At 38.2% G+C, this 15,018-nt stretch overlaps 1 protein-coding gene across 1 annotated transcript in view; it reads right to left on the reverse strand.

Moving 5' to 3' along the window:
* Positions 1–15,018, reverse strand: part of SLC9A9 (solute carrier family 9 member A9) — a 646,928-nt gene that overhangs the window by 240,399 nt on the left and 391,511 nt on the right. The window contains exons 10-11 of the mRNA XM_043875249.1: positions 4,526–4,639; positions 2,841–2,952 (exon numbers count right to left, since the gene is read on the reverse strand). Coding sequence (XP_043731184.1) covers positions 2,841–2,952; positions 4,526–4,639 — 226 coding nt within the window. The remainder of the gene's footprint in view (positions 1–2,840; positions 2,953–4,525; positions 4,640–15,018) is intronic.

Genomic DNA, 15,018 nt, shown 5'->3' on the forward strand with positions numbered 1-15,018 from the left:
AAGGCCAGGTTGTAAATGTTTTAGGTTTTGTAAATCATATAGTTTCTACTGCAACATTCAATTCTGCCCTTGTAGCATAAAGATGGGGCTTCCCTGGTGGTGCTAGTGGTAAAGGACCTGCCTGCCAATGCAGGAGACATAAAAGATGTGGGTTGGATCTCTGTGTCAGGAAGATTCCCTGGAGGAGGGCATGGCAACCCACTCCAGTATTCTTGCCTGGAGAGTCCTATGGACAGAGGAGTCCGGTGGACTACAGCCCATGGGGTCGCAGAGTCCAACACGCCTGAAGCGACTTTGCACAGAATACACAGCATAAAGGCAGCACAGGCAGTGTTAAAAAGAGAAGTAGAGCTATGTTCCAGCTTCACTTACAAAATTCACGTGGGCTAGATTTGGTTCAAAGGCCCTAGTTCGCTGACTCCCCACTTTAGAATATCATAAAGGTATCACCAAGTTCTGGGCTTCCTCACATACCCTGGCTGTACATATCATACTGCTGGCCTCAGATTTTAATGCAGCTCCAATTTGACAGCTAAGCAAACACAGAAGATGCCAAATCCAGAAAACCAGCAAGCCACGAGGTTATTCGGGCAGACGTTTCACATCCCAAGATAGCTATTTAAACCTTGCACTTTTCTCAAAATCTTCTTTGTAAAATAAAGCATTGTTTAAAATATAATATCCCAGTTTTAAAAATAAACCACAATTCTCCAGAGTGAAGCTACTGATATTTTGATGGAAAAGAAGGAACAGTGCTTCCCAACTCCTCAAAACGCTTTACAAAAATGCACCTCAGTGTCAACTTCTTTATGTGATCCAATCTGTGTTTTGCTGTCCCATTATAAGAGTTAATCATTACCAAAGTTCACCACTGCTTTAAATTAAAGATCACCTATTGGTACAACTTAAATTATGACTCTCTCTCTCGGGCAGGCCACACCGGCATATCTGGAAATGTAGGGAAGCACTGTCAGAGGCCTACAGGAGGACATTTTTAAACTCTGGATCTCCATTTGTCTGCACGTGATTAAATGACTCATTGTCAACCTGGGAGCTGCTACCCTGTACTGTGTGGAACAGGCTAGGAGGGAAGTGAAGGTGAAACAAGCCTTTTATTCCTAGTTGTTGTTCAGTCACTAAGTTGTGTCCAACTCTTTGTAACCCCATGGACCGTAGCCCACCAAGCTCATCTGTCCATGGGATTTTCCAGGCAAGAATACTGGAGTGAGTTGCCACTTCCTTTTCTAGGAGATCTTCCTGACCCACAGATTGAACCCTGTGTCTCCTGAATTGCAAGCAGATTTCTTTACTGCCGAGCCACTGGAGAAGTCCTTATTCCTACTTCTAAAAATGTGGATTTGTTGGGGTTTGAGGTGAAGTTTCACAGACCTTGGCTTAGGGATAATTTCATCCTCAGCCAAGTTACTTAACCTTTTTGAGATTCTGAACCTCATTTTTTTCCATCTAGAAAATGGATTAATATCTGCTTCATAGGATTAATTTGGGCTTCCCTTGTGGTTCAGCTGGTAAAGAATCTGCCTGCAATGCGGACGACCTGGGTTCAATCCCTGGGTTGAGAAAATGCCCTGGAGAAGGTAAAGGCTACCCACTCCAGTATTCTGGCCTGGAGAATTCCATGGACTGTATAGTCCACAAGGTTTCAAAGAGTCGGACACAACTGAGCGACTTTAACTTTCACGTTTTTAGCATTGATTTATAATGAGAGGCAAATAGCAGATATTCAGTAAATGATAGTTTTTCTCACTTTTTCCATATCCTCCTGTATACCCCGAATTTTGTTTGCTCTATTGTGAAGCTTTGTTTTACTCTCATGTATCTTCCAGTGAACTGCCTCTGACTGTAATATAAGTGTACAAGTACATAGAAGTCATGTAAGGGGAAAAGTCTCCAAATAAGAAAAGGCTGATGGTAGGAAAATTAATTGAACATAAAGAAACACAGTCGCCAGAGCAGTTCAGGGTCAGCAAATTCATTTTGTTTGTTTTCTTTGGGAAAAAGGGGTCTTCAGGCATGGTTTGATATTAGAGACTTTGTTGGTTTCATCCACCTGTGTGTAGGACGGCTCTTGGTATTTGGTGGAAATGCAATTAACACTTTTCTCAACTAGTAACTGATCATACTTAGATGTGATTTACTTCTGTATTAACCATGAAAACTTCCTGGGGCTTTGCCTAGGGAAGCAGCAAGGCTTCTAAGGAGAAGGAGTCATAACATTGGACAGAAATGGCACCACTTACACATATTTATCTGTAAGTCTGCATTTTGTGAAACAATTATGTAAATTCCTCCAACTGAAAATTGATCTGAAATAGGTCAGAAAAGGGCTCCCTTGGTGGCTCAGTTAAGGAATCCGCCTGCAGTGAGAGGGAGCTGGGTTCAATCCCTGGGTTGGGAAGATTCCCTGGAGGAGGGCATGGCAACCCACTCCAGTATTCTTGCTTGGAGAATCCCCATGGACAGAGGAGCCTGGCGGGCTGTGGTCTATGTGGTCCCAAAGAGTCGGACACAACTGAGCAACTAAGCACAGGTCAGGGAAAAGTTCAGTGGCTATTCTAGGCCAGATTCTGGCCAGTTTCTGGAAGATATTGAAACTCATGGCCATCTTAACCGGATTCTCTTGAATTTCATTTTCTTTCTGGAAAGAAATGCCACTGTTGCACATAATGTATGGATAGTAGAATGAAAGTAGGTACAATGGGATAAAGAGAAGTTATGCTTCCCCAAGAAGTCTCTAAGTATAATACGTGTACATGGTTTTCCAAGTACAAGGAAAAAGTATGAGAGAAGAGTTGCATGAACACACAACAAAATTCACATACCTGAAAACATCATCATGTGCTGAAAGTTCCAGGGGACCTTGTGTTTCCTGCCTAGATTCAGGAGGAAGGAGAGGGGATATATGTTGCAGGCTCTGGCCACAAAAATTGCTACCTGTGGATAAGCGCAGGGAAACATTGAGGAAAATGTTGCTGCAATAAATGTGATAGTCCTTGGGCTTTAAATATTATGTCCTTAAGCTTCTCTATATTATGACCCAGAAAACAGGAATAAACATGTCGATACATGTATGTCCAAAGCGCTTCCAAAATTCATCTTTCAATGTCATTTTCTTTCCAGAAATAATAGAGGACTCTGTCTTCTTTGAACATATACTCGGTTTAAAATTGTTAACCCAATACCATTTCAATCACCGTAAATTTTCTCATCACATTTATGTGGCTGATAACTGACTCTACGCTCAATTCCGCTGCAAAATGTGAGGCAGAGACCGTTCCAAGGCTGTGCCATTATCCTCTCAAGCAGCACTTGAGAAAGGATAAATGTGCTTTGGCTCACGATAATCATCTTACTTTCCATCAGTTTATACTCTCTAAATCTAGCAAGCTTCACTTATTTTTTTTTCTTTTAGTGAATTTAATTTTGAGAGGAATTGCCTGTCTAAATGTATAAAACAACTTCTGCTTTAAGAGGTATTTCACTAAAATCCAAGCTATACAGGTTAAAAAATCTATGAAAATACTGGTGGTAGTCATCTCTCCCCTTTTGACATCTTGGACATCTTCCTTGACTGTCTATGCTAGTTTGTCCTCAAATGGGAGGAGTTATTTGGGAAAGAGGGAGCATCCTCCTAACATTTGGATGGAATTTGAAAATTCACTTCTCCGCTCAGTGAAAAGAGAACAAGAGGCCAGGGCTGGTGCCTCGCTGGACCAGGGCTTCCAGAGAGGAGTTGGCTCTCTTGGCTGTTAGGATCATCTACTTGTGGTCCCAGAGGGCATCTGTCCATTTTCCAACCAGGAACAAGGATAACAGCTGCTGACTATCCCTGGGAATATCCACAGTGGCTCAGTAGCTTTTCTGATAGACATCCATTCCCTCTGGGAATGCTTAGACCCCAGACCTAGAGCAAGAAAAGCCCCCTGCATTAAAAGTGAGGTCTAGACTTTACCTGTTCTTTTATGTACAGGAAAGAGGATGTCTTATTAAACTTACATGTGCACAATGCTTAAGATAGTGAAAGCACATCCATCATGGTAATTTGACTTGATCTTTACTCTGTCTATCCTTTTTACAAAGTCTCACTGGAAAAAAGATTTTACCATCTTGCAGTGAAAGTATTTCTAAAGTTCTAAGGCCTGGCTGTCTTCTGATACGTTCTAATGCAGATTAAACATAAAAAATGGATTGACATAATTTTTATGTAAATGATTCATAATTTTAGTTAAACATATTTTGAATATTCAAAAAATGTCTTTTTTTTTCAGCTTTTTCCCTTTATTTCCCTCAGCAATTTCCAAACTTTATGTCTTGAACCATAGACATTTAATAAAGGCCCTAATATTTCTTAGGATGCTTTTCTCCCCTAACTCAAATTACTCACATGCTTTGAATTTGAACTTTGCAGTAAATCTGAGGAAAATGAACAATTTAAAAGAATAATTCCTAAAGTTAAGTAGATTGTTTTCTTCTCTCATCACCTTGTGTTCTACATTTCAAAGGATACAAAGGCTCCAAGTATGAAAAGAGCATTGAAGATATGATTCTGGAATGTGAACAGCGCCAGGCCCATGTAACAGAAGATGACGTTCTCAGCCAAGAAGTTCATAAATTCAAACAACTGGAAACAAAATAGAGAACAAAAGCCATGAATTATGACTCAGCTTTGAGTCCATTTAATTTCATGTGGCTGTGTTTGGTGACTAGATGGTCCTCCTGTATCTGGGAAGGCCATCCTTAGGCTCAGCCTCTGGAGAGGCACAGGGGACCTGCCTATACTGGTCAGGCCAGCTGACTCCACCCTGGCTCTCTGCCCAGGGACAGATGCCACATCCATGTCAACATCTCAGCCTCCTTTCCAACTGCAAGGCTGCCAGTGATATCCCAGGGTGAGATTTACCAGCATGATCCTCAATGGCACAATTCCTACCAGACACTTAGAAACTGTGGTAAGGATGAATTTCAACTATATTTCAACATTAGAATGATCAGTATATTTCAAACTTCATACAATGAGACTCATTAAATTGACTGATGTAGGTATATCCATTAAATGTCTACAATTTCTAGCTGATAAAAAGAAAATGATAAATCCCAGGGATCAGTTTATTCAGCAAGAACACAATAGATACATCAAATTCAGTCAGAGGGATAGAGTAATAACAAGTTATGCTGAGGGATGCTCCCAAGAGTTATTCTTAGACCATTAACTAAACAATTTAAGTTGAACATGAAAAACATTCTCCAACTTCCAGATTAGAAGTGAAAGGGAAATGTGTCCAGGGGCTACAGCAAAGGCAGATTTGGAAGAGACATTAGTTTATGTTCCAGACTTTTCATTGGGAAGTTTCTGAAACTTCCTTCTCGGACCTACATAAATCATCATGTGAGGTAAACGTCTCTGGAGGCATTTCTCTTGACTTTTTAAGGACTCATTATTTTTTCATGTAATGTATTTACAGCCCCACAAATAATGCCCAATACCTGTTCACTGACAGTTGACAGAAAGAAAGCAGAATCTTGTCAGACACATTATTTAAAACCAGTAATAGAAAGAATGGATTAAAAAGACATAGCTCTTTCGGTATAGGATGGTCTTTCTGCAGCGATAGCGATCATCAATTATCCTCAGCATTCACTTTACGTTCTAGGCCAGCCCATCCAAACAAACACTGTAACCCAACTAGCCAGAGACAGTGTGAAAATATGAGGGAAAATACAGGAGATGGGGGCCACTTTTCTATTTCATTATGTCTTTACTTTTTCAAAAAGTGAGATTTGGCTGCTGCCTATGTGCCATAACATGTCAGGCTGCTATAACAAAATACTCTGGACTGGGTGACTTGAACAACAGAAATTCCTTTCTCATAGTTCTGGAGGCTGGGAATTCTAAGATCCAAGTGCCGGGAAATTTGGTTCTGATGAAGGCTCTCTTCCTGGCTTGCAAACAGCAACCTACTTGCTGTGTCCTCACATGGCAGAGAGAAAGGGAGAACTTCCTTCTACTGTTTCTCCTTCTGAAGGTACTAATCCCATTTATGAGCACTCCATCCTCATGACCTAATTACCTCCCAAAGGCCCACCTCCAAGTACCATTACACTGAGGATGAGGGCTTAAACAAATGAATTTGTTGGGGGGAAGACAGGGGAAGACATTCAGTCCAGAGAGACCACCCAGTTTTTGACATTAACAATCACATTGCTGTTGTTAATCAGTTGTTAAGTTGTGTACAACTCTTTGTGATCCCAGGAACTGCAGCGCACCAGGCTTCCCTGTCCTTCACTATCTCCCTGAGTTTGCTCAAACTCATGTCCACTGAGTTGGTGATGCTATCCAACCACCTCATCCTCTGTCACCACTTTCTCCTCCTGCCATTAATCTTTCCCAGCATCAGTTTTTTCCGGTTAGTAGGCTCTTTGCATCAGGTGACCAAAGTATTGGAGCTTCAGCTTCAGCAACTGTCCTTTCAATGAATATTTAGCGTTGTTTTCCTTTAGGATTGACTGGTTTGATATCCTTCTGTCCAAGGGGCTCTCAAGAGTCTTCTCTAGCACCACAATTCAAAAGCATCAGTTCTTTGATTCTCAGCCTTCTTTATGGTCCAACTCTCACATCCAAACATTACTACTGGAAAAACCATAGCTTTGACTATACGGACCTTTGTTGGCAAAGTGATGTCTCTACTTTTTAATGCACTGTCTAGGTTTGTCATAGCTTTAATAACCACATATCAAGGTTAAATGCATAGGTCCTTCCCTTCTTGGGTCCCCATCCCAAATGTATTTCACTCTAGAGAGGACATTTGCTGACTAGGATCCATTCAGCCTCTTCTTAGTGGTTATATCCCCTTTTGTCTCTGGGGTCCACTTCTTTCCCCATTTTCAAACAGTGTGATTGGTTCAGAAATGTGTGTGATGAATTCAGCTGTTATTAGCTGGAGTTAGGACTTCTGAATGTGAGACAGAAAAAAAAAAGTAAGTTAAAGAAACAAAAAGTATGTTTGTATATGTATGAATCCGTCAAGTGTATTAACATATACATGTACACATAGCTTGTTCACTTCACTTTACAAACATTTGACGTTTGTATTAATTTTTTTACCAAAAACATGTTACTTTCAGAATTTAAAAAAACTGAATTAAACTACAAGAAAGAAAAACAAATATCAAAGTAATATATTAATGCATATATATGGAATCTAGAAAAAATGGTATTGATGAACTTATTTGCAGGACCGGACTAGACATACAGAAGAGACTTGTAGACCCAGCGGTAGGAGAGGGTGGGACAAATTGAAAGAGAAGTATTGGCATATATACACTAGCATGTGTAAAAGAGGTACTAGTGGGAAGCTGCTATATAACACAGGGCGCTCAGTTCAGTGCTCTGTGATGACCTAGATGGGTAGATGGAAGGGGTGGGAGGGAGGCTTCAGAGGGAGGGGATATATATATATACTTACAGCTGATTCACACTGTTGTATGGAAGAAACTCACACAACACTATAAAGCTATTGTCCTTCAATTAAAAATGAAAATTTAAAAAATAGAGTAGAATAAGATATTTCCCAAATATTTTCTTCCTTTAGCCTTGCTTTCACAGCAGCTCTTCATCTTTTTAGTTTTAGGAAATTATCAAGCATCCGTATCTGTGTGTGTGTTCAGTCACTCAGTTGTGTCTGATTCTTTTGCGACCATATTGACTCTAGCCCGCCAGACTCCTCTGTCCATGGGATTCTTCAGGCAAGAATACTGGAGTGGGTAGTCCTTCCCTTCTCCAGGGGATCTTCCTGACCCAGGAATTGAACCCGTGTCTCCTTCATTGGCAGGAGGATTCTTTACACTGAGGCATCAGGGCAGTCATCATGCACAATGCTCCATAAATCTGACTGTATTTTTATATAATTTACTTTCACTAGCTCAATATTTATAAGCCTCTTTCTATGGCAATAAATTTGAATCAACTAAACAATTTTTAATGGGACCACAATCTCTTTGTAGCTTCATATCAAATTTTATTTCGCTGGGCCCATTATTACCCATTTTTAGACATTTGGTTGTTTCAGATTTTCCCCTTATAAACAAAACTGCACTGAGCATCTTTATACAAACCTCTCTCCCCAGCTGAATGATTATTCCTTAGGTGAAATATCCAGATATGGGCTACTTCTGTCAAAGGACATACATTAATTTTTCTTTTTCAACATACTACCAGTCTGCCTGTCAGAAAGATTATACCAATTTTCATCTCTAACAATGGTGTGGAGGCTGTATTTTCCTCATATTCTTGCCAAAATTAATTTTTATCAATTAAAAAAATAAACCTTTGACAATCTGATCGACTCATTTTAAATTGTAGCTGGTTGTTAGAATTTTAAAAAAGATTCCCTTCAAAGCAAGGCAGCAGCACTGATTAGCACTCCTTTGTCTATTTATATCATGTAACAAAATTCCTCTGAATGAATAGGCTTCATAATAACTTCCTTCTTGGGGCACTTAATGAAAATGTGTGGGCAAATTCAACCTTGTGTTTCACATGCAAAAATCTCCTGAAGACATGTTTCAGAAGGAGAATCTATATTAAGTTCTACTGCAGGGGTCCCCAACCTTCAGGATCTAAAGCATGATGATCTAAGGTAGAGCTGATGTAATAAAAATAGAGATAAACTACACAATAAATGTAATGTGCTTGAATCATCCCAAAACTATCTCCCACCCTCTGGTCCATGGAACACTTGTCTCCCACGAAACTGGTCCCCTGTGCCAAAAAAGACTACTGGCCAAGCTGACAGAAGCAACCAATTTGGTCGTTAAACCTTCACTGCCCCAGTCTGGCCCAGAGTAGTCAATTACCAAGGGAATAGATTTATTGGTCAATTTTGAAAAAAATAAAGAACAAACTCTACCCCAAAACCAATAAGAGTAGTAACAATAATAACAACAAATGTCAAAATAGTTGATACAGGATTCAATATGAATAACCTCAAATCTACTTCCTTCCCACTCAGGGTCAATGAAAAATAACTTGAATCAACATTTTATTTATCTAGTACAGTAGGCAGCATTTGTTTTATTTCTATTAATTCACAGTTTGTGAGCCTTTGGCGGGGACTCAGGTTTAAAATAATATTTGCTTAGGAAACCTTTTCTTTAGGAAAAAGAAGCAATTTAATAATGCAAACAAGACTAGGGGAATATTTAAACTTCATAAGAGGACAATCTATCTTTAAAAGTTTTAAAAGTTCATGGTAACCACTCCTATGCTAATTAAACAACTTATAATGGTCAGCAAATCATGTTTTTTACAGACTTCTTTGATACTATGTTTTTCATTTGGTGTTACTTACTGTAATTACTAGAAAGTAAGAAAAAATCATATCTGTTTTATTTATTTATTTTGAATTGATATTAACTGTATTGAAGATTTTACATATGATCATTTTTCAAGTATTATTGCAACCTTTTATACAAAGAATCTTCCAGAACTTGAATTCTTTTGGATCAAAAAAATCATACCAACTCTAAACATGAAAGCAAGGGAAGGAAAACCTGGTGCCATGGTGAAGCATTTCTTTTTTATTTATATCTGTTTTATAAAATATGTTTATTACTAATTCTGATTGATTCTTTCTCCTAATAGTGAAAGAATGAAACTACTATATTACTCTGGTTCATGTGCAGAAATATTACAGCAGTTCACTACCCCCAGATTAACTAACACTAATTAAATTCACGTGGACTCCTCAATGTGGCCTCTATTTGGCCCAACATACTGACTTTCATCTACTTGTCCAAGTAGCGCACTGAAATTCATTTTAATTTGGATGTTAAAGAACCTACAAAACTGTAATAAAAGTGAAAGTAAAGAAAGAACTAAGTGCATTCTTTTATTTTTTCCATAATTTTGTCCTGGGATTAATTTTTTTGTTTGTTAACAAAATTTGCCTTTATTTTTAACTGGGAGCCTTCTTTAGAGAATACCTCAGATTTTGTTTTTTATATCTTATTGGGTATATCTACAACTATTCTGAACAAACTGGACTGTGTGTCTGTTCAGTTGCTTTAGCCTTGTCCAACTCTTTGTGACCCCATGGACTGTAGCCCACCAGGCTCCTCTGTCCATGGGATTCTCCAGGCAAGAATACTGGAGTGGGTTGCCATACCCTCCTCCAGGGGATCTTTCCGACCTGGGGATTGAACTTACATCTGCCTGTGTCTACTGCATTGTAGGCAGAGTCCATACCCACTGAGACATGCAAGAAGCCAACTAGAGTACCAATAAACAATTTTCATTACTATATTGGGGGATTTGCAAACAAACATTATAATATATTCTATTAGAATTATAAACTTTTACTCCTGGGATTGTAATACTTGCTTGGTCCTATATCCTGAGGGAATCTGCTCAAGATGCACCCAGTAATTCCTATGGGCTCTAGAGGTAAGCATAGGAGATGAATTGTGCTTAAGACCCGTGATCTTTACCACCAGGACAGAAGCTTTCTTGCCAGTCAAGATCATGGTACCCAGAGTGAAGCCTCATTTTATGAAGCCAAAGATTTATAAGTATAAGATTTACAAATAAGTACAAGTGCAATCCTTTGAGGTCCTTTTCTAGATTTAGGACATTGTAATAGTATCAGTGGGCTTCCCTGGCAGCTCAGTGGTAAAGAATTGCCAATGCAGAAGACACAGGTTCTATCCCTGAGTCAGGAAGATCCTCTGGAGAAGGAAACAGCAACCCCCTCCAGTATTCTTGACTGGAAAATCCCATGGACAGAAGAACTGGCAGGTTATAGTCCATAGGGTTGCAGAAGAGTTGGACATGACATAACAACTAAATAACAACAACAAAATAATATCAGTATTACTATTATACTTCTAAAATAGTAATAATGCCAATGGGACTCACTTTTTAGGATTTGTGCTAGGGAATGTGTTAAAGGCTTTCAAAAAAATTTAACAATTCATGTTATTATAACAAGAAAACTCATAAATTGATATTATTATTTCTATTTTACAGTTGGGACAACTGCACTTGACCATATTAATGCATTTGTCCACATAAAACACAATAAAGGGAAGAATTGAGCTGTCCTGAGTTTTGTCCAAAGTCCACACCCCCTCTGCCAGACTACGCTGCCTCTCCACTAGACAAGATCCAAGTTCAGGGACAGCAAGATGTTTGTTACTAACAGTTAATAATAGCATTGGTGAATACTTGTAATACATTAGAGTCTACAAAGCAGAGTTTCATACATCTTGTTTGATCATCAGGGCAGTTCTTTTTTGGTAGGGAAGATATCTGTAATTCTGATTATGTGTTGTTTTTTTTTTTTTTTTAGTAAAAAAACCCAAAAGGTAAATTTCTTTGTACCTAACTAGTGGAAGCAGGGGGTGACTTGAGATGGGGATACTTTTCTCCCCATAATGTCTATTTACCATCCCCTCCAACCCAATCCTTCTAACCCTTTCCTTCTCTCAAAAAATGAAAGTAAAACCAAAGGTCTTGCCATGCCCATGTAACATCAAGACAAATCTCCTTTCCTATAACCTCTTTTCCCCTTGGAGAAATTTCTGGACTGTGTCTTATATAATGATTATACAGTTTTATAATATTGTTATACATATATTGTGTATTTTTATGTCTATATCTATCTATGGCCTAAAATAAGACAAACTTCATGCAGTGTCTCTGCCCCATCTGCAGGAGGTGGGCTTCAAATCCAATATCAGATGCTTCAAGGTCAGGGCTCTACTGGTCCTGTAGTCAAGGCCATCCACAGGGCTTGAGTGTTCAGAGAGCTGCATCTTTGTCATTTCTTTGAGAATTTTGGGGTTCACCATGCACTCCTGGCTGCTACCCAGCCCTCTTTCATCCCCTGTGTTTTTCATTGTCTTCCTTTAAACTTAATTTGACTTTGTTAAAACATAAGACTTCCAAAAGCACAGCCTATAAAAACACAGCAAAACACATTTTAGGAAGACGAATAGGTATCATTAAGTAAGTAAAGCTAATATAGGAAAGAAATGTAGTTACAGCTACAAGGAATTGAGCTTCATTAAACTGAATAAAAACTGTAGTCAGATTTTCTTGAAATCCTTGAGCTTATAACTTAAAGGGAAGGTTATTTTCTATGAGTCTGCTAAATTACTTCAGCCAGTAAACTCTGATAATATTGTTCTTATTTCTGGAGGTTTTCTACTTTTGATTCTACCTGTTTTGGGAGGCTATTAAGGGAAAAGTACAAAGTTTTGTAAGGTTGCATTTAAGTTAATGCACCATTAGGTTAAGAATATCTTCTCAAGTCTGCAGCTTCAAAGTGCTTATTATCATGATATTGATCAGGCATATCAGTTCCCCACATAAGACTGGCCTTAGATCTATTTCGATGAATGGACACACACACACACACACACATAGCCTAAAATATAGGAACATCAATTTCAAAGCCAGAGTTATATTGTGATGTATGTAGTCCAGACATCTAGCCAATGCTTGATTGCTCCAACACTCTTGGTTAGGGCTCTCTGGCTTATAGTTGAACACGGCCAAAGGCAAAAACTTCACCTCTTAATCAAGGAAGCAAATGGCATTTTTGGACATCTGTAACAGTTAGAGGGGCTTCCCAGGTAGCACTAGTGGTAAAGAACCTGCCTGCCAATGCAGGAGACATAAGAGATGCAGATTCAATCCTTGGGTTGGGAAGATCCCCTGGAGGAGGGCATGGTGACCCACTTCAGTATTCTTGCCTGGAGAATCCCATGGATGAGGAGCTTAGTGGGCTACAGTCCATAGGGTTGCAAAGAGCACAACTGTTGGAAGATCTTTCCTTTTATTGAGTTGAAATTTGGTTCTCTTATCACTTTCAATGCTTCTCCTACTTCTTCAGCTCATAAAAAAATAAGAGTCAAATAGGGTATCATTTTCTTTTATCCTGCTTGCTCTAACAGCAGAAAGGGGATTTCTACCAGAAGAGTTGCAGTTAGGTGATCTTACAGTTTAGACAGCAACTGCCACTTTTCATCTTACAGTCTTATTTGTTTTGAAAGTAAATATTTTGCTAGAAGTTTGTGGTTGGCATATGGGGCCTCTAGTCTAGAATATCTGCAAGGGCTGGGGGCCTACAGTGACCAGAATTATTTTCAAATAAATGTCCTCCAGAAGGATTTTCTCAGCAAATCTAATAGTGTTGGCTTTCAAGGGGAAAAAAGGGAGACATGGAACAGCATAATTAATTTCTCTGTGGCCTTGCCAATAAATAAAGAAAATTAATTAGTTGAAACAATATATTTTCTCTGAAGAAATTAAAACTATGCTTAAAAAAAACTCCTAGTGAATAATCCAAGAGAAACATTAATATTGTTAGGCATTGATAAAATACACATATTATCAAAAATTTTAAAGGTTAATATCCATTTCTTCTACTTTCTGCATTTAGCTATTCTTAATCTCCTTATTCATCTTGTGCATCTTTTCATCTTTATAATTAGCCTATGATGAATTATTTCTTGAATGGGAGTATGAAGAATGTACACAAAAAGGAAGATTTCTAATGATTTCATTTCTTTAGGTAGGTCTCTGAGTTGAATACCAACACCCCAGCCCTTGCCACTGACATGAGGGACAACCACCCACAACACGACTGAAACTACACCATTCCTCCACCATGAGGACCGTGTGGTCTCTCTACACGAAGATTTGTCACTGGCAACAAACTGAATATTGAGCCTCACCACTGTGAGTTTTTATGCCGCCCCATTTCCTTGATGAAAGTGTTGCAAACTAAAATGCCTAGGACTGAGGACATTATTCAGTGTTGTTTTACGATCAGCTGTTTCACAATGTAATGGACAGAGTATCAGGACAAATGGAAACACTAGAGTCAAACTAATTGAGAAAGGCTTTGCCTCAATTTTGAGAAGTTGAAACATGTGTTTGGAATAACAGTTGTATCACTAACTTGAAAATTTCTAGTTTCTTTGCTTCACTTTATGTTACTCCCGATAAAAACTGTCATTTTTGTTAGTGTATCTATCATATTTGAACCCCTTTGATAACTTTCTGAAAAAACACATTTTACCATTCTTACTCCATCTTCTATTTTTGAGGGAAAATAATTTGAAGACTAATTCAACTGATTTGTTATTTAGCCTGAGTTTGGCTATTTAGCCAAAATCTTTGTTAAGCTTTTCTCTTTGCTTTGAGGTCATCTTTTGTACAACACATGGAGGTAGATATTTTACAGTTTAGAATGTAAAAAGGTGCAGATTGTTTTCTTGTGTGTTTCAAAATGATTTTAAGTCTGATACAAGTACATAACACTATACATAAATAGTAATATTCAATATTCAAGCTCTCAATTTTTTTGTTTTCCAGATGGTTAAAGAGTCCATTAATTTGACTGACAAAGGAAAAAAAATTACAGCAAAAGGTTAAAATTGTTTTTATTATGAAGAAGAGTTTGAACTCAATTAGATTAGATTATGTAAAGGCATTCAATAGAAGGCTTGAAGCTTAGAGTAGAACAATGATTGTGTTAAACATGATAAGAAATTGGAACATGTGAAAGAGTTTATAAATCAGAGAAATCAATGAAAAATGAAGACAAAAAATATATGATATTTGAATAATGCCACTTAATTAGAAAACAGCTACCAAATGATTTTTATGAAGACACGAATATCCATAAATCAATAGCTGATGAAAATTAAGCTTGCTTGACTTGTTTCTTTGTGAGAGTTAAAGTGTGGTGAGGGTAGATTGTCACTGCTTGTATTGAACTCCAGAAAACTCTTATCTTACACTGATTAACTTTGTTGAGCTTTCTTTTTTAGCAAGATTCATTAAGCTCCCTCCTTAAGGTCTCTTTGTATTGAAGCAACAGCACATCCTTGACAATATAGGTAAAATGTCCAAAATTATAAATTATTACAGTACAAGAATGTATATCTCTTTGTTTCCAAGGAAGGCAGTTCTATTTTCACATAAGAACCACG

The sequence above is a fragment of the Cervus elaphus genome, chromosome 19, assembly GCF_910594005.1.
Source record: "Cervus elaphus chromosome 19, mCerEla1.1, whole genome shotgun sequence".
Taxonomy (NCBI): Eukaryota; Metazoa; Chordata; class Mammalia; order Artiodactyla; family Cervidae; genus Cervus; species Cervus elaphus.